A 23,810-nucleotide genomic window follows, 5' to 3' on the forward strand; every position below is an offset into this window, starting at 1 on the left:
AAGAGATGCAGTTCAGATTTCTCTTCTGCTTTTCCTTCCTCTGTCTGTTGATATGCCCATCTTACAATAGCCAACTTTTTAGGTATATGCATAAATAATTACTGCTACAGCTATAGTTACGGTCACTTCTGCCCAGCTAATGCTCCAGCTAAGAAGTGCTCAAGTTTGCTAAAAGGATTGTTTTGTCTGTGAGGGTGGAACTGTGTTGATTTTAAAATTTCTCTTTTCAGAAATCATTTTCTAACCTCCCAATGGCTTTCACTGATGAGTTTGACTGGCCCCAGTTCTCAGAGATCACTGGATTTCTGAACTCCACCATCGGGTAAGACAACAGGCAGGGTGGCCAGGTCGTAGAAAGTCTGAAGGTCCCTCAAAGCACAGCAAAACAAAAAAAGTGTTTGAAAGATAAAAATGCTAGTCAGCTCTGCTTCTGCTCTTTTTGAAATCAAAATCAACATGAGATCTAGGGATTTAAAGAAATCTTTTAAATATATAGACAATGCACAATACTCTAGCCCAGTCAGTCTTCCTGAAATTCAGGGTAGTTTTTAGAGCTGGTCAAACTGTAATTTAGAAGGAGAAAAAAAACTGAACAAATAAAAACCAATCTTGTTTTTCTCCAAAGTTCTGGAGCACATAAAAGGGAAGCATTGCTGAAGCTAACAAAAAAAATCAGTATTTTCTCTTTTTTTTTTTCTTACTGCTTCTTTTTTTGCTGTTGAAACAATGGAATAAATGGTAACCCCAGGTTATTTCATGGTCTTCCCCTTTTTTTGGGCAATCTTGCTTCTCCTTTTTCTCCTTTTTTTTTTTCCCCACATTTAGAGGGAAGTAGCAAAAGATGAATTTGGAAGTGCCTGTGACCTAATTTGCTGTGTTACATTGCTCATGTGGATGGAGAAGGATGCAGGGGTAGATGGAAAAAAATAAGTCTCTGTCAAGGGGGAAGAAAAATAAGTCCAAACACAAATCAAGCGCCTTGAAATGCCTACAGTTTTAACTGTGAAGTTAAAAAAAATATTAATAGTCTTGTTAATCATCTTTCTGGCCAGCATTAAGAGGCCCTTGACCCCTGCCAGATTGGACAGATACAATCATCAACAGTGCCTGTCTGGCCTGAATTTCAGATAATTTTTATTTTATATGTCTAAGTTAGGTCACGAATACAGTGAAATGCCAAACCAAGCATGAATCAAGCCTAAAGAGGCTCTCCACCAACAGAATTTGAAAGTTGGCAGAATGTATTCTTTTCCAGGAAAAAAATCTGTTGCACCATACACTTGTACTTTTTGATGCCTTTTTTTCTCCCTGTGCAAAAACCAGGCTCCTAGCCTCAGCTGCAGTCACACAGCCTATGCTTTAAGGAGGTACAGTACTTGACAAGCCAGCAGAAAATATCTATGCACCCTCCTTTTTTGGAGTCAGCAGCAAAACCAACCTTTAAAAAGCTGTTACGATGTCCAGCTACTCAATACACAGTATTTAACTGAAGTTCACAAGTGATCAGAGCTTGGTATTGACCCTGAAGTTGTCAGCGATAGGCCTTGGTTCAATGTTTAGTTTTAATCTCTTTTCTAATCTTTTAATCTTTGCCACATCTGGAAAAAAAAATAATAAAAGGACTATTTGGGATTTCAAGGCATTTTTAAGAGAGGAATCTCAAAATCTCACATCTCAATGATGAAGTGTAGTGCAGACTGCTCTGGCAAGGTGCAGTGGAAAGCTCCCATTTACTCCAAGACTGCAGAAATAGAGACACAAACTGATGTGGTCCATGCCCATCTTTCCCACTCCCTGATGGATGAACGAGGACACTACTTTTTAAGTAATATCCTCTGACGCAGAACATCTGTTTGCTTCTCCTCATCCGCCCACCTGCTATGCTGAACACCAAAGAGCTTGACCATTTCTTGTGTAGCACATTGCGTGGTGACTGGTTGATGTTCTCATGCATTTCTATGTAGGTAGTTACTTTTTATTGCTGGTTTCAAAACTTGTCATTGTCTTCTGTTTCTCTGCATTCGTCCAATTTTGCTGTTCTTAAGGCATTGTGTTCAAGTTATCTGATTCCTTTGGTGTCTCTGTTCAAACACAAAATCAGCCACCTGGATCAAGATGACCATGTACTCATGGCTGGGAGTGTGGTCTTTTCATCAGCTTCCTTTTGGGCTGGTACCCTTTTCATTTGCATTTTCATTTTTCTCAACAATGCAAACTAAAAAAGAGAACTAATTACAATTAAGCATAACCTGCTTTCAGATCAATCCTTCCAAAATTTATGGCATTGAAAAATGAATGCCTTGCCAATATTTCTTCTCTCTTATTTATTGTTGCATAACAACCAATTGAAAAGTCAATTAGTGAGCAATCAGCAGGATTGTTTTGATAAATGATGTATAACAAAAAGGTTTTTAAACACCTTATCTAAAAGACCAACATGAAAGCACCCTGGATGGAACAATTTCAAAGAAACTCTCCATGAGTTTATAGTTTCTGAGAGGATATCTTGGCTTCCATTTTAGGCCAACCTGTTAAAGATGAAAAAGATTTATGACCACAAAAAAAGAAATGGTCAAATAGAAGTATACACATAACTGGGGCACAGAGTTGTTCAGAGATTAAAACACACTTCATTTTTAATATCATCTGTGTTTTCATCATGAGTTTAGCAGCTTGCGTTTTCTCAATTTGTTTTAGAGGCTGGACAGACTCTCTGTATCTACGTTTACGCAGGAGAAATCGCTGTAATCACAGAGACTTACAGAACATTTCCCAAAATGGTATGTTAAGTTTTTTCAATTTCTTTTTCTCAGCCTTGTTAGTCTGATACTTGGTGCTGCATTAATGAACATCTTTCAGAAACAAAGAGAAACCCCTTTCTAATTGCATGAGTTTCTCATGGAAAAATAGAAAGCAGCATTTATTTAACTCGGTGTCTTTTCTTCTAGCTCGGAGTAGGGAGGTGTGTGGCTTGATTACTTCTATCCATGTACAAAGAATTTCCACTGGACTAAAAACCAGTGTACCCCACTGTAACTCGGGGGGGGGGGGGGGGGGGGGGCGGGGTTTGGCCATAGCCAAAAAGGGGGATTTAGAGGGATGTTGCTAGTATTGATGGAGCTAAAACTCTGCTCTACATCTCCTCCAGAGGCTGTGGCATGGTGTCCTCTTGCCTGCACCCTCCTGCTCTGCACTCCCATGAGGGATGCTGGGGGGGTCCTATACTGCTTCCCACAGTAGCACAGGGGACTCACAGGGCTACCACACCGGCTGGCAGAGTGGGCACAAAACAGTCATCAGTCTCATAGCAAGGGTGTCCATGAGATCCTGTGACATCCTGTGGAGCTGGAGACCAGCAAACCTCTTGTAAAACTGGAGAGGCCAGTGGTGTAGGCATCTTCTTGTGCTCTTAGAACAGATTTTAAAAGAATAATCAAGCACACACAAGTAAACCAAAACTGGGACAAAATGTAACACTTACATTTTAATTAATTAATTATTTTCATGAGACTGGCTTAACACCTCTCTATGAAATAGCATCTTGAGTTGCCAAGGGCATATGCAGCAGACCTAATATACCTAGAATTAAATGCCTTGCATGGTACCTCACAGGAAATGCTTGTGTACAGTGAAGAAAGGAAGATTAATACAAGATGTAAGAGGTAGGTGGAGAACCACCTAAGCAGGGAAGAGCAGTGGGCTTGAACAGAGTACCTGTGTTCCTCATGCTCTCTCCTGAGGGTAACGCTGCTTAACACTTGGTGTGCTCACCTGAGAGCAAAGACCAAGGTGCATGCTGGACAGCATCTGTAAATGATGCAAAATTCCATATTAACCATCCTGAATTGGGCTACTTTCTTTCACAGGAATAATTTAGGTGAGCTTGGGAACAGCAGTGACAGAAATTGCAGAAAATACAATTTTACAATACATGCATTTCAGAGCTAATGATGAAACTCTTGTCTGTACATTAGTGGCTCATCAGCCAGAGACAGCGGAAGGAGAGAGGCATTGGGATACAAAGGGGAATTTCAAGGAACAGTTGGTAGTGCAGGATAAAGCTGGAAAGAGACCAAGGCGGTTGCAAAATGCATCATGCACAGCATTTTCTCTAGAGACAGTCCTTCCTCGTATAAGCCACCGATAAGACCTCAGAATTTGGTCCCCTTTGCTTAGGGAGGACAGATTTAAGTGGGAATAGATGCAGAGAAGGGCTTTGGAGAAGATTAGGGCAATGGAGATTTCTGAAGGGATGTTAAGACACCTTGGCAACTGAGCAAAGCAAAAATTAAAAGGGATTACAAGAACATGGATTTAATTAATCATTAATCCTACCTCTATTTGGAGAGGAAATTTTTTAAAAAGGTTACTATCAAGGAGAGAGAAACTAGAATAGCCCTCAAAATCAAGGAGTGGGGACAAAACAGAAACCCTGAGTTGTTTCAAGATGGAGTTTGATTAAATTTGTCAAAGGGATTTTATGAAAAGATGACAGTAATCTCCCTTAGAAATTGAGGTTTATGATGTTAGCTTTTGTGTGTTGGATTAGGTGATGTCCCCAACAGCAGGTTTAAAAGATACTTGATTATTCTATGATTAGCTCATTGTGTTTCCATTGTATTTAATTAATTTTCGTGCTTCAGAAAACTGGCTGTAGAAGCTTGGGAAAATTTATTCTCCTTGGGTAGATAATTTGGCTTTCCATAAGAGTGCTCTTCCTCTCCAACAGACGAGTCGCATTGACTGCGAGTGAGGAGCTCCGCTGCCCCTAGTGATACTTAGAAACCTGTTAAATGCTCCGGATTTCCTTTGAGATTTAGGATCAGAAAGGGTCTTCCCCAGCCCCCCACCTACGACTGACAGAGATCTTACCAGGCAGAAAAGGTTGCAGAGATGAGTGACATGAAGCAAGGATGACTTCCAGGCTCAGATGGGCATTTTTGCTTAAAAAATTGCCTTCTGGTGCCAGCACTGATGACATTGGCAATGCCTCTTATTCGCCTGTGGCACACGTGAGGTTCCTGAGGCTCTGGGTCTTCTGCACAAGTGTTTTACAATCTATTTGGTGTCATGGGTTGGGAGCTTCTTTCTCATCTGTAAGTCGCAGGGCACTGGAGCTGGTGGCTCCCTTTATTACAGTCCCCTATATGTGCTTTCTGGTGAAAGAATTAAAAAAAAAAGGCCAAAATAGATGGTCAATGGATGACTAAGTGTCAGTGGTTCTTCTCATTTATATCCAGTTCATCTCAGTGTCCGATACGCTATTACCGTGTTCTGCTCTCTTTGAGTTAATGGGGGTTGTACTTTCTGGTTTTCCTTTTTTCCCAATTCCATCATAGACTTTTTTTTTTTTTCTTTAAAGTCTCTCACTGTGTTCATCATTCCTTTTTCTCTCCACTTCACAGATCTCCTTTCCACTTACACTACAGACACCTGCAGGATACCAACAGGATAAAAGGAGGTGAACCTGTGTCAGGGAAAAGGCTCTGAATAAAATTGAGAAGCGAATTTAAAAAGGGGGAAATTACAAGTGACAGAAAAATCCCAGGATATCTTCCCTCAGTATCTTCTCTTAATCATTGCTTTTCTTGTCTCATTTGGCATAGTAGTTTCCCTGAATGGGAGAATTTGAATGGCTGCTCTCAATGACAGTAAAGCAAAAATCTGGCCACCAACCTGACCTTAGCCCCGCCTGGAACAACGTCACCTTCCTCTGAAAATTACGATTCACATCCCCACATATGGGCAGTGATAGGAAGAGAGACTAGAGATACAGGTCTGATGGGGGAGGCATGCAGCCAAAAGCCCAGTGATGGCAAGCCAAGCTGGAGACCAAGAGCAGTGGTCATCTCCAACCCCTCAGTGGAAACACCAGCGCTGTGTCAGAGCTCAGCATGGAGGGACTTTCCCCCATTGCCATTCCCAGGACATGCATCCTAAGCCTGGAGGAAGGCTGCCTCAACATCCATGCTAGCAGGATTTCTGCCTTTCTTAAAAGATCTGATTATCTTAAAAAATCCCATTATCCCCTGGAGATGGTGGATCCTTCCCTCCTCTGCAGCCTGCTGAGGGGTAAGGTGTTCAGCCAGGGACAGGGATGGTGCCCCTCAGCTCTCTGTTTATATTACAGAATCACAGAATTACAGAAAGTCAGGGACTGGAAGGGACCTCAAGAGATCATCCAGTCCAATCCCCCTGCCGGAGCAGGAACACCTAGATGAGGTTACACAGGAAGGCATCCAGGCAGGCCTTGAATGCCTCCAGAGTAGGAGGCTCCATAACCTCCCTGGGCAGCCTGTTCCAGTGCTCTGTCACCCTCACTATGAAGAAGTTTCTTCTCAAATTTAAGTGGAACTTTTTGTGTTCCAGTTTGTACCCATTACCCCTTGTCCTACCATTGTTTGTCACCGAGAAGAGCCTGGCTCCATCCTTGTGACGCTCACCCTTTATATATTTGTAAACATTAAGGAGGTCACCCCTTAGCCTCCTCTTCTCCAAGCTAAAGAGACCCAACTCCCTCAGCCCTTCCTCATAAGGGAGATGCTCCACTCCCTTAATCATCTTTGTTGCCCTGCACTGGACTCTCTCCAGCAGTCCATTACCTATGATCTGTGTATTTATTTGCATCAGAATTGCTGGTGTTCATTTTGGGTGATCAGCTTTGCTCACTGAACACCCCACAAGGCATTTGGTATATGAGGTATAGGTGAATAATCTAAAGCAAATCTGTTCTATGCCACCGTTACTGCTTTCAGCTTATGGCTGCACAACAAGCTGTTCATAGTCCCAACTAATGCTTTCCATCCAGTTGGCTTCCTGAACAGTTTTCTACAGATAATTTTTACTGGTTCGTTGTTTCCAACATGGTTTTGGTGTCTGGCCTTCCAGCAGCTTCACACAGGTTTGTAGGCCATGTGCTATTTCTGGGTTCTGACTTGATGAGCAAGATGCTCAGGTATGAGGGCCAGGAATGAAGGCTCAGGTGTGGAGTCACAAAGTTCTTCTAAATGTTCTCCAGCACTTGTTGAAGATCTCTTGTTTTGATAGGAGTATCCTGATAGTAAAATCAGTTGCTAAAATATTCCAACAAATCATTAGGTAAACATGGGGAAAGTGAAGACCCTCAGAATTTCTAAATAATTACAGAACAATCTTGGGATTGTAATCCATGTTTTGCATTAGATACTAGGATAATGTATGCTATTTCAAAACACAGGTATTGTATAGTCCTTTGCCATTTGTAATCTGATCTGTCTCTTTGAGATTCTTGCCATTGACCAGAAAAATTATGCCTTGTTAGCACATGCTATGACTCACTGAACCATCGAGCACCAGATATCTCACATTGGCTTCAAAAACATTAAATAAGTAATAACTTTTCTTTATCCTTCATGTCTTGGAAATTGTAGCCCACCTGGAGTTCATTTGGGGAAACCAGAGACATTTTCCTTTGCAGTGTTAAATTTCCAATTGCTTTTACAGCAAGAAGGACCAAAGATTAGAGGGCCATCAGCTGTTCTCATCCACACAGTCCTTTTGTTGCTGTCTGGACCCAGGCTCTTTCAGCGCACATTGGTATCACAAAAACTTCCTTGAAAACTCAATTTACCCACAAAAACAGTTCTCTAAAAACTCACTTCATTTTCTGGATGTTTTCACTTGATTTGTAACTGTGCTGATGCTTTCCACAGAGCTGCTTATAACTGCCTGCGCTGGGGGGGGTAATACATAACCAAGAACAGCTTCCTACTTTTTTGTAAATATGTTTTTAATTTTTAGAGATCCCAGCAGTTTATTTGTGCTGGAACTGCAGCCCCAGTCCAGGGAGCCATGCAGCAGAATGGCTTAACAGAGGGGTGTTGAACTCTAGCTGAAAGAAGGCTATTAAACAGGAAAAAAATCTACTGGTGGTAGTTATGTTCCAAGCTGTATTTTCTAAGGATTTTGTGGGGTTCTTATTCTACTGAAAAGAGCTTCTCAGCAGAAGGGCTGGATTTTGAATGGACCGGCAACCCTCAGGAGAGAAGCAGCAGACAGATATATTCACTTGTAGCCTGGAAGAACTGGATTATTTAAAACATCAAGGATTCCTTGATATATGTGGTTGGCATCACTGTGAGTGATAATAACAAAGGCACCACTATTAAAATGCAAAGTGTACTATTGCTACCTCAGGGGTTTATCTCTTAGATCTTTCCCTTATACCAATCCAGCAGGGATTTAATGATGTTCTGTCCACAAGTTTCTCCCCAAGAGCTGCGGGGAGGACAGGATTTGCTCCTCAAAGCAAGTTTCAGAGGCACAATGCAGAAAAGAGAGACCAGGGAAGAGCTGAGTGAAGAATAGAAGGAGCATAATACAAGAGGAGAAGGAGTGAGAAAAGAGAGTGAAAATACTGCAAAATAAAAGCCAGTACAACCTGTAGGGCCTGCTTCTCTGAAGTTTTTATTTCTGTACATTGCTGTGAGGTGTGCTTCTTGCAATCACAGTCCTGGTCTGATCTTGAACAAACCATAAAGCCCTTTTCATCTCTTTGCTATCGTTCTTGCATTGCAGGTGATGGACTTTGATTTGCACGCTGTGGGTAGTTGGGATGTATATGCATAACCTTTAAAGACCTGCTAGTAAGTTTCATGCATAAAAGCTTTCCTAATTGGGAATGCTTTTCTCATTCAAGACATGAATGAAGAATTGTAGACACTCACAGATGCTTAGGTGTAGCTAACTCTTTTCCTGGAGGAGAGTTTTGTATCCAACCATTTGGGCGGATTACCATTGAAATGCAGAACTTCTCGGGAGGGGTGCAGCTGGCCTAATGCTATTTTTTGTAAGACTGCCACTCGTGGGGAGAGCAATGCAGGCACCCAAATGTTGGTATATAGTGCTGTTTAAGATGCTTTACAGTATCTTTCCCACTGCCAGCTGCCTTTCCAGAAGTGCACAATCTCTCAGGCATCCTGTGTTGTATCTGCCAACCCTGCTGCAGGTGTCTTGGATACTCTGGGATGTCAAAAATGGCACTTGGTGCCTATGTTTAGGACCTGAATCTGTCCCAACATGGTATAGCTGTGAGACGCTTACTTTCTCAGAAGAGTGAGAACAGTTCTCTTTGCAATTCATGGGGAAAGTTAAAAGTAGATCAACTGTTGACAAGTCAGGTTGGCTGGTTTACAGGAGACTACAATGTTCAACAGATGGGAAGAAGCTGCCAGATCTAGATTAAAAACTGGATCCAAACAACCCAGCACTTAAAAGTATTTGATTTCCTGCAGTCTGAAGTGTAGGACTCAGGTGAGAGGCAGTAGGTCACTGGATATAGCTGGATAGTGCCAGCACCCAAAAAGCTTGCAGAGAAGGCTTGTTGTTCCATTTCTATTTTTAATGCTTCTACATTCTTGGAAACGTGGAATGAAGTTGGGTTTTGCACTTTCTTTTGTTTGTCACTATAATAATGTTCTACTATTTCTCTTATTCCCACTATGTGTGATCAGGTGGTTCTTCAGGAAACCTCCTCTATTTAATAAAAAGGTGAGTGTTTAATGGGATTCTAGTGCTGATTGGGAATACACAAGTGTTTCTGGAGTCTTGCTTCTTGGAAAGAAACATGCAAAGTACACAGCTTCCCTTGGCCACTGTGCTCTGAAGTGCTGGCTATTTGTTCTCTGCTATAAAAGTTCATCAACAGAAGAAAAGCTGTCACCATCTCCAGGGCCTTGGTCTTAGCCCAGTTAAGCCAATTGAGTGTTTCCAGTGATTTTAGGGAAGAGATTAAGCCTTTCCCTAAATCTGTACTTTGTGTCCCCCTAAATGTGCTACTCCTGATGTGTAAAAATGTAGACAGACATGGGCAGGCCCACTGTGCTATCTCCATATGGACATGATTGAGTAGCTACTGGATAGTGAGCGGCAGCAGCTCTCCTTTTCAGATGAATTTGGATGGGCTGTGGGGCAGCTGGGTTTGATTTAGTTTGCTTGATGCTGACATAGTTCACATCCTAAGGGATTTATTGTTCTCTCCTCAAAAAAAAGTAGTAATGAATCTTTGCCCTCTAGCACTGATCTTTAAACCACATCCTGATTCGATCTTGAGCCCAGTCCTACACATAAACTTAGTTGTCAGCCAAACATAGTCTTCTTCTCCCATCTCTGATTAAAAACTTCCCATCTTGATTTATGTCTTTGCCCCAGGATGAAACTACTTGATTTGGCTTCTGAATAGTACAAAGAAGATAGAAAGCCAGCAGGAAAAACACTGAAGATGACAAGTCCATGAGGGGCAAAAGGGAGAAGTGAAAAACAAACAAACTAACAGAATTTCAGAAATGTTACTAAAATATAAAACTGTAGGGAAAAAAAAAATCTCCCAAATTTAGAAGCATGGTCATCTGAGCATTGGCCAAATCTAAATGAGCTAATTCCAAACGTGATCTCATGCAAGCATGGTGTGTGATTCAGACACTGAGAATGTATTTCCCCATTAATATGGCTGTGTATTTATCTTTTAGCCTGGCCAGAAACCAGCTGTTGGACAATCCAGCCATAGTTATCTATGCTACAATTGGGAATGATGTCTGCAATGGGTAAGGTGTAAACCAAATTAATATTTAGAGTATCATAAATTTGACTTTAGAGTATTGCTGGCTGCTCGGACATTTATGTCTCACTGCTTCGCGCTTCCCCGTGTTGGTATTTTTCTTTGCTATTGGTCGGTGCTTCATTCGTATTTTTCTGCTGAAATTACTGGTTGTTGCCTTACCTGTATTTGTCATAGTCACCTACCGGTCCTCATTCAGAGCTTGTCTTTTTTTCTTTCTTTTACATCCTGGTGATAAAGTGACCAATAGCATGTCTGAAGTAGAATATTTCTAACTTAGTAGATGAAACAAAGTACAACAACAACAGGAGGGGGGGGGAAAAAATTAAAAAGAGTTTAAAAGCATATATATGCATCTTACCCAGTGTGTCACCTCCTGTCAGCAGGTAGAGCATGACTGGTTTACCTTTTCTGAAGAATGACAACGTAGTCCCCTGTTGAGGTCTATTTTCACCCTGCCTCTGCTGCACGCTGCCTGCAGTCTTTGCTGTGCTCTCCTGACAAGGTTTTTTGTCATTCTGGCTTTACTCGCGTCATAAGCTCAGCAGGAGAATGAACTGAAGCTTTCAAAACTAATAGTTCTGGCATTATCCATTAACAATGCTCTCGGGGACGCCAAGAGGTCACTAGTTGGATGTTTCCCTTCCTCCCGGCAGTGGGAAGGCAAAAAACACCAGGTCAATGCTCAGCACATACCTACCACAGTTTTGGTTTTGCAGGTGGTCGAAGTGCTGTTTTTAGTTAACATTATTTTCACCGTGATGAACCTTCAGATTTTATTTTAAGCATAAAAAGAATAAATCTGACTGATGTGGAGACATTCAAAACATTCATTTTACTAAATGACGTATGCTCAGCTAGGTCCCCTTCTGGAGCCTTTGAAAAGTCTCACCTGCAGGCCGCATAATGAAGTTGGAGCTATTATGCAGGCTTTCAGGATTCGCAACTAAAATATCCTGGTTTTGGTACCCTTAAACTTTGCTGAACAGCAAGTGCTTGGGTTGAAACTTTGCACATGAGGTGTTGTGCTCCAGACGGGGATGGCCAAAGGCCAGGTAGGGCTTTCCCTGCTGCTGCAGCACCTGAGAGCCCTCAGATGGGCTAGAAGTGAGACCACAGGTGCCAGCTTGTAGGTCCTTCCCTGGTAGCAAGCAGAAATAACCTGCCATGACACCTTCAGCCTTGGCATCTCCCTCTGGTGTTCATGCTTTCCCTACACCCCTGCCTAGAACTGCCAAATCTGCCCTCAGCACCACCCTCCTGTTACGGGAAGAGCGCACAAATCCTCAAAAGTAACACCACCACCTTTCAGCTGAGTGGGAAAAAGCAGTTGCAGACCTCCTGCTACTTGCTGACAAGACTTGTCCTATGCCCTTGTTTATTGAGAAGCTTATGGAGGCATCATTACAATCACCCCCAGGATGATGAGCCCACCACCCCAAATAGCACCTTCAATAAAGTCTGTGGCTCCTGCCACAGAGTCTTTTGAGGTGTCTTCTCCCAGGCTTGGCCCCGGCTCTGTTGTGTACATATTTCAGTTCTGCTGTTTCGCTAGCTTTGCTAAACACACCTCTTTTTCCTTTGTTTTTTTCCTCATTCTGCAGGTTATTCTCTTCACTTGCCCTGTCTCTAACACTGATCTCTATTCTTGCCTGAATAAATAGAAATTTTCCACAAATTTAAACCATTTTGACCTCGCCTCGCCTATTTGTATGTTACAAAACAGTATTTATTACTTGAAACTCTGTTGTCTTTTTATCCCAGCTTCCGTTACCTGGCAGAGACACTTTCGTCTGCTCAAATTCTCTCTGCTCTCTGTTTTCTTCCAACACATTTACAGCATCAAAAGAGGCTATCAGGCTGTAGTGATCCCTGTGACTCCAACAAGGAAAGATGCTGCAGCTTCTGTAGCAACATGCTGTTTCCATCGAGTGGGATGTACAGCGGAGAGAGGTTTTTTCAGCATCTGGTCACCATGTGCAGCTGCCCTTGCCCTGATGTACCCACAGAGGTTACGGAGGATGCGGAGCATCCGACAGGCTTGCCTTCAAACCTTGGGGTTGACAAATAAAAAGCCTCTTCAAGGACAGCTTTAAACTGCAGTAATAGAGCCTTTCCGGCCACGTCCTGTATTTTACCTTCAAAAGGTAAAATGTGCTGAGTACACCAGAGACACAGCACGTAGCCAAAGCATTGTTACAATGCCAGTATTTAATTCCACTCAAAGTGTAGGGCAATGAGTAATATGAATGTTTGTGGAGGAGAAGGATAATGAAATTGGCATCCTGTGTTACGTGTTCCCAGTAGTCTCCACATTGTGGTGTCCAAACAGGGGGGTTAGAAAAAATAAAGACAGATGGCAATGGTATCTCTCAGCCCACTGAGGTGTAAATGTGGGACACATAAACCTAGAAAAGTAAAAAAAAGATGCAAGAAAATAATGAGTACCAGCAGTCTCAAATAATGTACAATTATCACACCTATTAGTTGTACTTGGGGTAATGCACCATTTATCCAGCCTCTCTTTCCCAGCTTTGCAGTTATGACATCTACAACAAACAGAAAGGTGACACCAGCAAAGTGCGGTGAGCAGGCAGCCACCGGGAAGGAAATTTGTACAAGCTGACACTGGCACCAGCAAGAGAATAACATGCCCTTATTGTAAGGCCACTTTCACCAAAGCACTGCTACACCCCTGCAGCCCTAAGAATAGTATGTCATCATGGAACACATCTAGTGCTCGTGTACTGAGCATGCCACCTGTCTGCAGCGAGCTGGAGCTGAACTGTGGATCCATCTTTCCATGTACGTGCATGTGGCACGTGTGTGTGCACGTGGTGTGACAACACATCAGCTCATCAACCCATGTGCCCAAACCCTGGGTATGTAACAGCATGTGGCTGGAAATCAGAGGTATAGCTGAAACCTTGGCTGGGGGGATATTTGTTTGGGGAGGGGGCAATTGCTACCCTGTAGGACATGGCAGGCCAGGCCCACGAACTTCATGCAGAAGGAGGGTGGAGAGCTGTGTTTGGACTATGCCAGACCCAGTTATAAGGGCCTGGAGGAGGTCGCTGTGATAGAAGAGAGCTGGAAAAGCTTTGCACAGGTTGCATGAGGCTGTCTGGCCCCTCTGTGTTGTATGTGTGGTGGGGTGCGCATGGTGTTGTGACATCTAGGAGCTGTGTATTTGTGTATTGGAGTGGGGTAGGGAGAGCTCCCTAAAATACCCAGATCCAATGTAGCAAGAATCCTAACATTTAACATCCTCTTGCTATATTCTGGTGCAATGAACTGTGGCCAATGTCAGCTCCCAGAGGTGCCAGGTGGGCAGAGGTGATCTCTGGCTGATGCCTCCTAGGGGGACTATATGAGGGTACCACAACAGCCCCCGGTCCTCACCCAGGCACCTTGAAGTCGTTATGGCAGAGTCCAAAACAAACATGACTACAAGACAACTTGCTTCTCAGTCAGTTTTAATTTCATAATCTGACACGGAAAGGATATGTGAAGAAACACACTGAAATACTTGCATGACTTCAGCAGAGAATGACAAAAGAAAGTGAAATTATGAATGTCATATTGATTTCAGCTCACACTGGTGTGTTGACTTGTGGTAGAGGCTTTACATCAGAGCAGTACTTTGAAATCAAGTGCTGCTATACCTGTAGGCAAAATGAAGTAATTTAAGGGCAAAACCACAGTCTTATCTCAAAACTACCTTGCTTGGGTGGCTGTTACAAGGATAAGCCTGAATCTTAATGCTGTAATTCAGTTCTCCCCAACCAGAAAGTCTCAAGTGCTTCAGGAACACATACTACATTAAGAAAAATTTCTGGGCCCAGGGAACTCATCTAATTATTATTTTGTGTGCAAATTGCAGCCCACTGAAGAATCCCAAATTCTTGCTAGGGAACAGAGTTCTCTCACATGGGACTCAGCACCTCCACCCCTCGAGCACAAACATTTCTAATGCCTCAAGACAGAACAAAACTTTTGAAAGCTCCTATTTCTTTGTTGTTGACTGAAAATAAATCCTACCTGATTCCCCAGCAGCTCCCTTGGCACTGCAAGCATCAAGTTTGCCCTTCTCTGACTCCCGGGAAGCCATGAAAGGGATTAAAGGACTTTCTCAGGGAAAGGACCAGGATGGAGCCTCTTGACTGCTGACCTGATGGCTTCCCTGCAAGCCCACGAGGAGAAAATGCGGGAACAGCTAAAAAACTAAGGATGGACATTAGTGCAAACTTATGCACTACTTGGAATGACATCGCCTGTCTTTCTTCTTGAGCAACAAGATCAACTCCTCAGCAGGTGTCGTGGCTTTCTCTCTGAAAGCCTTAGTCCAGCTGAGCTGCACCACCGAGACAGGACCAAAACTGTCACAAGAGCCTGCTTCCCAAGGTGTATGGTACATGCCATGCATGGCTGTACACCTTGATGTGCTCCAAATTCTGATCATTTCTGGGGGCTCTTAAGAGCTTATGTTGCAATTGTGTGTCTTTATTGTCTTTCTCAATTCAAAAAAAGGCAACTTAGGTATTTACATGCTCTGCTCTGCATGCCCCAAGGGATGCCAGGCCACCCTAGAGCTGCTTGGGTTTGGTGGAAGCACACAATGGCCTCCTTCTTTCCATCCCACTGACTCTTCACTCTGAGGGAAGGCAGTGGGACATCTCCAGACAATGGAAGGTTTCTTCCCAGAGCCAGTCTTGCTCTGCATTCAGGTGTTGCTGGAGCAGGGCTCCATGGAGCTGGAGTCTCTCCCATCCCATGGATGCTCTCTTGCTGGGATGGGACATTATCTTCTGGACAGCATTCACCTGCTTGCTTGTAGCCCCTGTTACGGACATGTGCACCATGAGAGCATGGCGATAGCTCTCCAGGGGAGAGCGGGTGATCACTTTTTCTGTAATAAAGTGGTTGTTTTAATGACATAACTAGAGCAATGTTCTCTAGGCAGCCTGGGGTGCTTTTGCTTGTTTGTTTTTCTTATATAAGTTGAAAATTATTTCAACTTCAGGATTTTTTTTTCCCTGTGCAGCATTTACAGCTAAATGCAAGAGGGGAAAGATAAACCTGAACCTGGGATTGTGGGTTGAAGAGGTTCAGGCCTGCCAGTGAGCCATAAAACGTGGGCTTTCAGTCCATGTAGGACACTGACAAATCTCCTGTATCCTAATGAACATTTCTAAGGACTATTTTAACTTAAATACCTCTCCTCTGTGGCCTCCTACCCTTCCCTCCAGTCTCCCATGTTTGTCCAGACCCTTTGCTACTCTTCTGCCTTCCTGCAGTGCTGTAGTGCGAGGCATTCAACACATGAGAGACAAAGCTACCTTGGATATTTCTACCTTGCATAATCAAAGAGCATGTTGAATGTAAGCTACACATGGAAACTCATATGGAAAGAAACATTCCTGTCACCCATCTGTAGGGCATCCTGCACCCTGAAGCCATGTGTGTGGAGCAAAACTGTTTCCACCTTGTTCAGATCTGAACCATGGAGGCTCTTAACTAGGTGCAGCAGCACCCTACATCCCCTTAGGGCAATGAATTCTTTTCCTGCAGAAACCTGAGGTAGACATTAGCTCAGTCAAATGTCAGTCGGAGGCTGGAGTTTGAGAAGACTTTTAAAGACTCCATCTAGGCAAGTTCCCGGGTATATGTGCTATCAAGTGGCTTAAGATGCTCTGCAACAGCTGAAAAGAGTGAGTCACCAGGGTTACCAAAGTAATTTTACATGGACTTTTAGCACTGCAGGAAACCAATGTGATCATAGTCTGCTTCGTGGCTCTCATTTGCCTCTCTGCACTGTAGATAAAGACTCACTCATTTTCAAGCTATGGAATAAAACCAGCAGGAGAGCTAAGGCTTTTTTCTTCATGAAGGTGTGCTTGGCCTGGCTCGGATAGAGTTAATTTTCTTCGTAACAGCCCCTGTGGTGCTGTGGTTTAGATTTTTGACCAAAACAATGCTAATAACACACTTTTTCAGCAGTTGCATAGCATTGGGGCCTCCTCTATTTCTTGCTCTACTCGCCCAGTGAATAGATTGGGGTTGCCCACAACTGACCCATGACCCAAGCTGACAGAAGGGATAGTCTGTAGTCCATGCCATGTAATGTCATGCTCAGCAATAAAAAAGGAGAGGAGGGGATTTGGGTGGGGGATTTAACCACCTTTTGCTCAGGAACTGGCTGGAAACCATGGGAGGTGATAAGTGGTTGTCTTTGCATCACTTCTTTTGCTTGCTTTTCTCCTTCTTCTGCTTCTCCTTTACTTATTGAACAATAACTTTTTTGTTTGTTTTGTTTTGTTATCTTGACCCACAGGTTTTCTTGCTTTTACTTTTCCTTTCCTCTTCCCCCACCTCACTGCAGGGTGGAGGAGAAGCAAGCAAGAGGCTTTGTGGTGCTCTGCTGCCCACTGGGGTTAACCCACAGCAGGATGCCAATCCATAAAAAAAGGGATGCATCTGTCTGTTTTTAGCAGGGAGAAGGGTTACACCAAGGGAGATTTCAATATCACTTTTGATTTTGGCAATAACAACGAGAGACCAAAACACCTAGCAACATTTTTGTAAGGTTTTGTTTAGCTTACTTAATGTGGAAGAACAGCAATGAGGAAAATTCTGCTGTTTCACGTGCCTTTTGGGGGGCACTGTATTACCTGACACAGTGTCCTGTTAGCATCCTCTTCTTCTGCAGGAACCGTGACACGCTGGCTCACATGACTACACCCAAAGAAATGCTCTCCAACGTGGTGCAAGCTCTGCGATACCTGGACTCCCACCTTCCGAATGGCAGCCACGTGATTTTAACAGGCTTGGTAGATGGCCGCTTCCTCTGGGACAACCTCCACGACAGATACCATCCTCTAGGTAAATATGAGGTATTGTGGGGTCCTCCTGGTTATCTGCCAGGTCATGTTGCCTTTTCTCCCTGAATAACTTATGAATCTATTGACAATTTCAAGCAGACCTGACAGGGTGGAGGAGATCTGAGAAATATGAGGCTGTGCAGGTAACAGTAGAAGAGCCAGCTTACTGTCTGCAGTGCAGGACAGGGCAGGTAGAGGGCAGATCCCTAACCTACCTGCCCTCCCTGCCCCAAACTGGAACCTCTCAGCTCCAAACCAGGATCACCACTTGCTGTGGATGTGCAAACATGCTGTTGTGCCTCAGACATGGCCCAAAATTGTGACCAGCCTGCCTGCACTTCATCCTTGTTGTTGTTATAGGTGTAGCTGGACATTTGGTGAACACCTCCACTCACTGACTGATAGAAGTCTTGGTAAAACTGGATGTGGGCTAGGACAGAAGATTAAGTCAGGGGGTGGCAAAAGACTGGTTAGATATTAGAGAAATACATTTTCCACAAGTGCTGGGTGCGTGCCACCTCCTACCCTACCTACAGGTGTGACGACTGAAACCTCACACCACTTGCAGACATGTTTTGGGGCATTACCTCAGAGTGCAGTTGCCACAAGATGCTTTGGGACATTTTTTTCAGAGATTCAGAGGCTGCCTTTGGGAACTGTCATCTCAGAGCATGCACCTGACTGTCAACAGACCACTTGCTCCTTGGCTTCATCCTGTGCCAAGCAGCAAGGAGAAACATCATCATAGCGGGCTGCATTCACAGGAAATGACATGTGACATCCTTGGTTAGTCCGATGGCCATCCCTTTGGGGTCATTGTGGAAATGTTTCCCTGGGGACATAGGAGGTTGTGGGGTGAGGAAACTTGGAAGCTGCAAATTCATACCACCCCACAGTGGATAGAGAAGGTGAAATATTTTATGCAGGTAGGAAAGAAATACAAAACAGCTGATGTAAGTCTTGTTCTCCAGTCAAATGTGTGTACAAGGAACTGTCACGGCCATTTGACTGTCAAATTTTAGAGTAAAAGCATGTTGGTTTTGTTTTGGTAAAGGAAGTTCTCTTGCATGTGAACAAATTGAAAGTTGTCATCTTAGTTCTCATCCATGAAGAGAGAAGCTAAATCGCATCATTGAAATGGTAGATTATATCTTCAGATCATTTTGGCAACCACTGGATACTAGCACTTTCAACAGACTTTATGCCGTGTTTTCCCCAAGGTTCCTGAATTACTGCCTCACAGCTTCTGCATTATCTACTGTGGGTTATTTTACCCCTCAAAAGTACTGTCTCTTCTCAGAAAGTCTGAGGTCTCCATTTCTATTCCTGACATCTTGATACATTATTCTCTAGTAAGCAATATACTAGTATCAAGTGAAAGCAGAAAAAAAATAAAAATAAAAGAAAAGTCTTGTCCCTTTCAGGGCAAGGGGAGCCTGTCATAATTATTTTTTTAATTACATAAACATATTTCTTACCTTGCATTCATGTTTATCACAGGGACTGTTCCTCTACTGGATATCTAATTATCAGAGAAAACACGTAGCATTTTTGGCACAAGCCAAATCAGGAGTGATATAGGACCAGTTGGAAATTTTTCAGAGGGACTGATTTGCCTTAGAGGGACCCAATTAAACCTAAGCAACACGTTTTATAGCAAGAGATCACTTCTGTCAGATCATCTGATGGGTTGTGAACAGGTTTCCTCTCTTGGCTGCCAGGCAGGCACGACCAGACATTAGTCTGGCTTTCTGCCACATCCCTGGTCCCTCTGAGAGCCCATCCCAGGGCCCGATGCTTTCAGGCTATGCTGGTCTGGGACATCCCAAATATCCAGGAGTAACACTAGATCTTTGAGCTCCTCATCTTTTATTCCTCAGGCAGCTGATACTGGGTCATGGGCAGCCATGAGGTAGACAGGGATCACATCTCTATCAGGAAGCCACTGCAAAGCAACCTGAGGAGCTCATTTCACTTGGGAGAGATCATACTTCTTAGTTCCCAAAACAGCAACAAGCATTTCATATTTCAGCACTGCGGGAATAACGAAGCCTGACAGGGTGATCAGTGCACTGCAAACTCAGAGGACTGAGAACGGAGTGGCCATTTAATTTCCAACTTGGTTGTAGCTACCAAAGAAGCACAAAGGTCAAGACAATTATTTTCTTGACAAACCAGGCTATTGCATGGCACAGTGAATTTTAGGGCATGTCAGATGAGTGTTTGACTTGGTGCTTGAATTTGCTCACCCACACAAGCATATCCGCTATCCTCCGTGACAGCAAAACTGTTCCTCCCATTTAAGCCTAACCTCTCCAAGCTAAATGCAGAGCTCAGAGTATATGCAGTCACCTCCAATTTTCCCTTCATCTTTGCAACCCCTGCATTTGTTTGGTGGGTGATAGACACGTTAATAGATAAAATATCAGTCACGCACCTGGGAGATTGGCACAGACCATGATGAAAAACTCCACAGACGAGACAAATCACCCATGAAAGGCCAAGAGGGTTGTTGGAGAGATGAAAGTGGCTCTGCAGGCTGTAGGGACACGGGTGCCTTAGTGGGACGGATGAATGGGTGCCACCTCTGTTGCCTCCTGGCTGTAGTAGCAGGGGGTTAACCTGGGGGGAGTTGCTGCTCCTGGGGTGCCTTTCCTCCTTGAGGGGTCTATGCAAGGGAATGCATGGACCTGCAAAATGAGGCTACGTTTGGCCATCAGGCACACAAGGTTTCCTTCTCTCTGCTTTGCAGGGCAGCTGAACAGAGACATCACATACAGTCAAATTTATTCTTTCCTCGACTGCCTCCAGGTAAGGTCTCTGGCTGTAGCTTACAAGCCCCCCCGCCTCTTCTCCTCCCACGGCTAAACCGCACCTCCCCGTACCTGCCCAGGTGAGCCCCTGCAGCGGATGGCTGACCCCCAACGAGACTCTCAGGAATTTGACCTCAGAGGTAAGTTTGGACGAGGACACAACAGGACAACCCTCTTGCACAGAGGGCCTTCCAGTCTGTCCCTGTGTCTGGGGATGTAAGTCTAATAAAGGCAAGACATCAGCACACTTTTTTCTTCCAAAGGCTGGGAGATGTGGAAACATCCATGCCCATCCTTTCAAACTCCTCTCAGGTTCTGGGAAGCAACATGGTTGAGGGGTTCATAAATGTATTCCCTTTCCAACCTCTCAGCTGCCCAAATTTATTCTCAGTGGGTGCAATCTACCTGAGGCAAAACTGTTCCCGTTCACGTCCTTGAAGGAGCAAAGGTACCTGATAAGAAAGAAAAGGTTTGTGAATCAAGCAGCTGTGAGTATGAAAAGCCAGCTGCATAGATTTTACTGGCAGCAGGAGCAGGGCCCAAGCACAAGAGCCTTACCCGGTCTTCATTTGGGATTTGTGCTAATCTTCCTCAGACACATTTCTGTAGACTTAATCGCCAGATGGTGTGACCAAGGAGCATCCAAGCTCAGTGCAGGAATGGGAACAGACAAAACAGAGAGGTCTTAAAACTCACCCTAAACATCTGACTGCAGAAGTGAACGTCACATAATATCAGCCACTTATTCCCTTACAGTACAAGCTGATTTTTAATCCCAGCACACCCCTGCAGCCATGTAAAAGAGCCAGTAACCAAATATCATCAAAGGTGTCATCACTGTGTATAGTTGTATTAATGTTTGCATTCACTAGACAAAAAAATATGGCCTTAATTTCACCAAGGCTTACAAATGTTTCATTTTATATCCTGTCCCTCTTGACTTCAGAGAAGGCAATTATGCACATTCCTAAATCTTTGCAGGACTGCAGTTTATACATCCGTACCAACAATACAGAACATACAGTACATGTAACTTCTGTCCATGAACAATTCATATGTCTGCAGGGTATGAATTAATCTTCTTTCTGAGCCTCTGTCTGAAACTAATTGCCTATGTTATTATCCAAACTGCACAATTTAAATATTTAGGAAATCATGATCTCTGTTACGACTGTAGAAATCACAGTAGATATATCAGTTAGGTAGACAATGGTGATAGTTTACTCTGCTGAAAGTAAGAGCAGAATTTGGTCCCTCCAGATAAGCATTAGCACCAACAACATGATGGTGGAAAGGATAATGGGAAAGAACATTTTTCCTGTATGAAAAGTTTCAGTTTTCTTTAAGAGGAATGGAAAAGATTGGGATGCTACTCATCAAGAGGGGCCTCTAAACCAATAAATTTGAAATATTTATATAGGTGCAGACATACTACTAAAAGGGGTCTCCAGTAAAATAATCATGTGCTGTATTAAACTTATTTCATCAGCTGAGGCCTCAGTGCAACCTGCAATGACGAATTGTGTGCGGAGCCCAAGAGCTGGTCATGCTCATGCAAGTCTATGTTAGAATGAAGAATCCCATTTCAGCTCCTTTCCCCCAGCTGAAAGGGCAACATTAGCTTTCAAATTCCTGACTGCACATCAGTGACAAAAGCTGTATCCATGCAAAGCAGCGTGAGTAGCAATGAACTGTCATTAAATCGCTTGATTTTTGCAGAGAGCTTTACAGCTTTCCAATGTCCTGAAAGAAATCGCAAGATCTGAGAAATTTGCCAACTTTGACATTTTCTACATGGATTTCCCACTGAAACAAAGTAAGTTGCTTTTTTCCTGTCTTTATCATGAAGCATTTAGTCAAGTGCCGGGCTGCTGCTATGTTCCTCATATGTTATCTCTGTACTGGGAGAAGGGCAGCACAGCCAGCCAGTCTGGTTGACTTTGCGGGCAGGCCAAGGGAGGACCCTTAATGCCATCTCCTGGCTTTCCTGGTTAGGGTGATCACAGACCTCTGCTAAGACAAGACCACATCACCAACCTGGGGGCCACAATCTCCCCTCTGCTCCCAGTTGCTGGCACCCCCAACCTGGTGCACAGAACCCTGACTGTTTGCACTTCGATGTCAGGGGGTGTTGGTGGTGAGGTGATAGGGACAGCAGATGAACCTCTGCTAAATATTCCTCCTGCTTGTCCACTGCAGCTTATCTGGTTGATGAAGAAAAAAAAAAAAAATGAAATCTCAAACCTATCTCAGTCCATAAGATTTGTTTTTAGTTTTGATCATTGCTTTTGTAACGGGTCATCTGGGCTGGAGGTGGCATATCTGCAATGGTGAAGGTGGTTTTTGTGAGCGGTAGTGTACAGCATCACTGACTGGGCTTCACATTGACTCCCCTGGGATGAGCAGTGCCTCAGGAAGAATAACTTTTCTCAGACAGTTTTTCTGCTTGAATAACACAGCCACCCTGTCTCAACTCACTGCTTTCAAAAGTAGAAGCACCTCTGCCAGGATGAGCTACCTTCTTTCATATGCTTCCTTAAGCACCTACATACTGCTGTAACTTTTGACTTGAAGAGTTTACAAAACTCATCCTTCTGTGATCTTAACTGACATTAAGTAAGCACATTACCTAAATCACCTTGTTCTGCAACTGACACTTAAAAAAAAATAATTACAAGAACCAGAAAATTTTCCTCATTGCCATGAACATAGGTGGATTGTGTCCTTGCAGGGCTGGGGACAGACACTTGTCCCCAGATCCCTGTCAGCAGAAGCACCCTGGCAACATTTCAAGGTGTACATCTCAAACACTGCTCCCCATCAATCCCTGGCTCTCCTTGGAATCACAAAGCTGCCAAACCACCTAGGATTACTGAAAAGTTCTCATTTGCAGCCAAATCCTCTCAAAATTCACAAACTTATTTTATCCTACATGACCCAGTTCAGGAAGCTGTTTCTGGGTCTCATGAAGACCACACAGAGGAGGAGGTAAAGAAGAGAGGATGGGGAAGGGAGCCTTTCTGTCCAAAACTGCATCTTGGAGAGGTGGCCTCTACTGTTGAGTTCAATATTGTAGCACAGAGTTTCAGGATATCCAAGTCTCTTTGTGGCCTTTGCCTCAGCTACTTAATATTTAACAAGTCATTAGGATTTGGAACAAACTACCTGCTGGGTAGGCAAATTACTTTAATAAGTTAAATTACTAACTTTAGGTAATTTATTTGCTTTCACGAAAATAAACATCTAATATAATTTGCTGTTCTTGATTACATCGCGTTAAATAAATGAGGTAAACAAAATCATGCACGCACATACTAACATCAACTCTGAAAAACACTTTGCAAAGTTTACTGAAGCCCTGGAGCCAACAATTCGAGTTTCCCATCAGGAAAGCTGTCAGTTCATGAGTGTGCTCAAAAGCCAGCTCTGGCTGCTGACCTACTTTTCTGTTCTCTTTCTAAAGCAAGCACAAATTCCCCCTAAACTCTCCAGCCATCAAATATTTAGCAGTGATTGCACGCT

At 43.5% G+C, this 23,810-nt stretch overlaps 1 protein-coding gene across 1 annotated transcript in view; it reads left to right on the forward strand.

Annotated features, from left to right (window-relative positions):
- Positions 1–23,810, forward strand: part of AOAH (acyloxyacyl hydrolase) — an 84,655-nt gene that overhangs the window by 48,453 nt on the left and 12,392 nt on the right. The window contains exons 13-20 of the mRNA XM_065830117.2: positions 231–322; positions 2,698–2,780; positions 9,492–9,528; positions 10,506–10,580; positions 17,304–17,476; positions 20,228–20,286; positions 20,369–20,428; positions 22,008–22,104. Of these exons, the coding sequence (XP_065686189.1) occupies positions 231–322; positions 2,698–2,780; positions 9,492–9,528; positions 10,506–10,580; positions 17,304–17,476; positions 20,228–20,286; positions 20,369–20,428; positions 22,008–22,104 (676 nt within the window). The remainder of the gene's footprint in view (positions 1–230; positions 323–2,697; positions 2,781–9,491; positions 9,529–10,505; positions 10,581–17,303; positions 17,477–20,227; positions 20,287–20,368; positions 20,429–22,007; positions 22,105–23,810) is intronic.

Source organism: Patagioenas fasciata, chromosome 2 (genome assembly GCF_037038585.1).
Source record: "Patagioenas fasciata isolate bPatFas1 chromosome 2, bPatFas1.hap1, whole genome shotgun sequence".
In the NCBI taxonomy this organism is placed as follows: Eukaryota; Metazoa; Chordata; class Aves; order Columbiformes; family Columbidae; genus Patagioenas; species Patagioenas fasciata.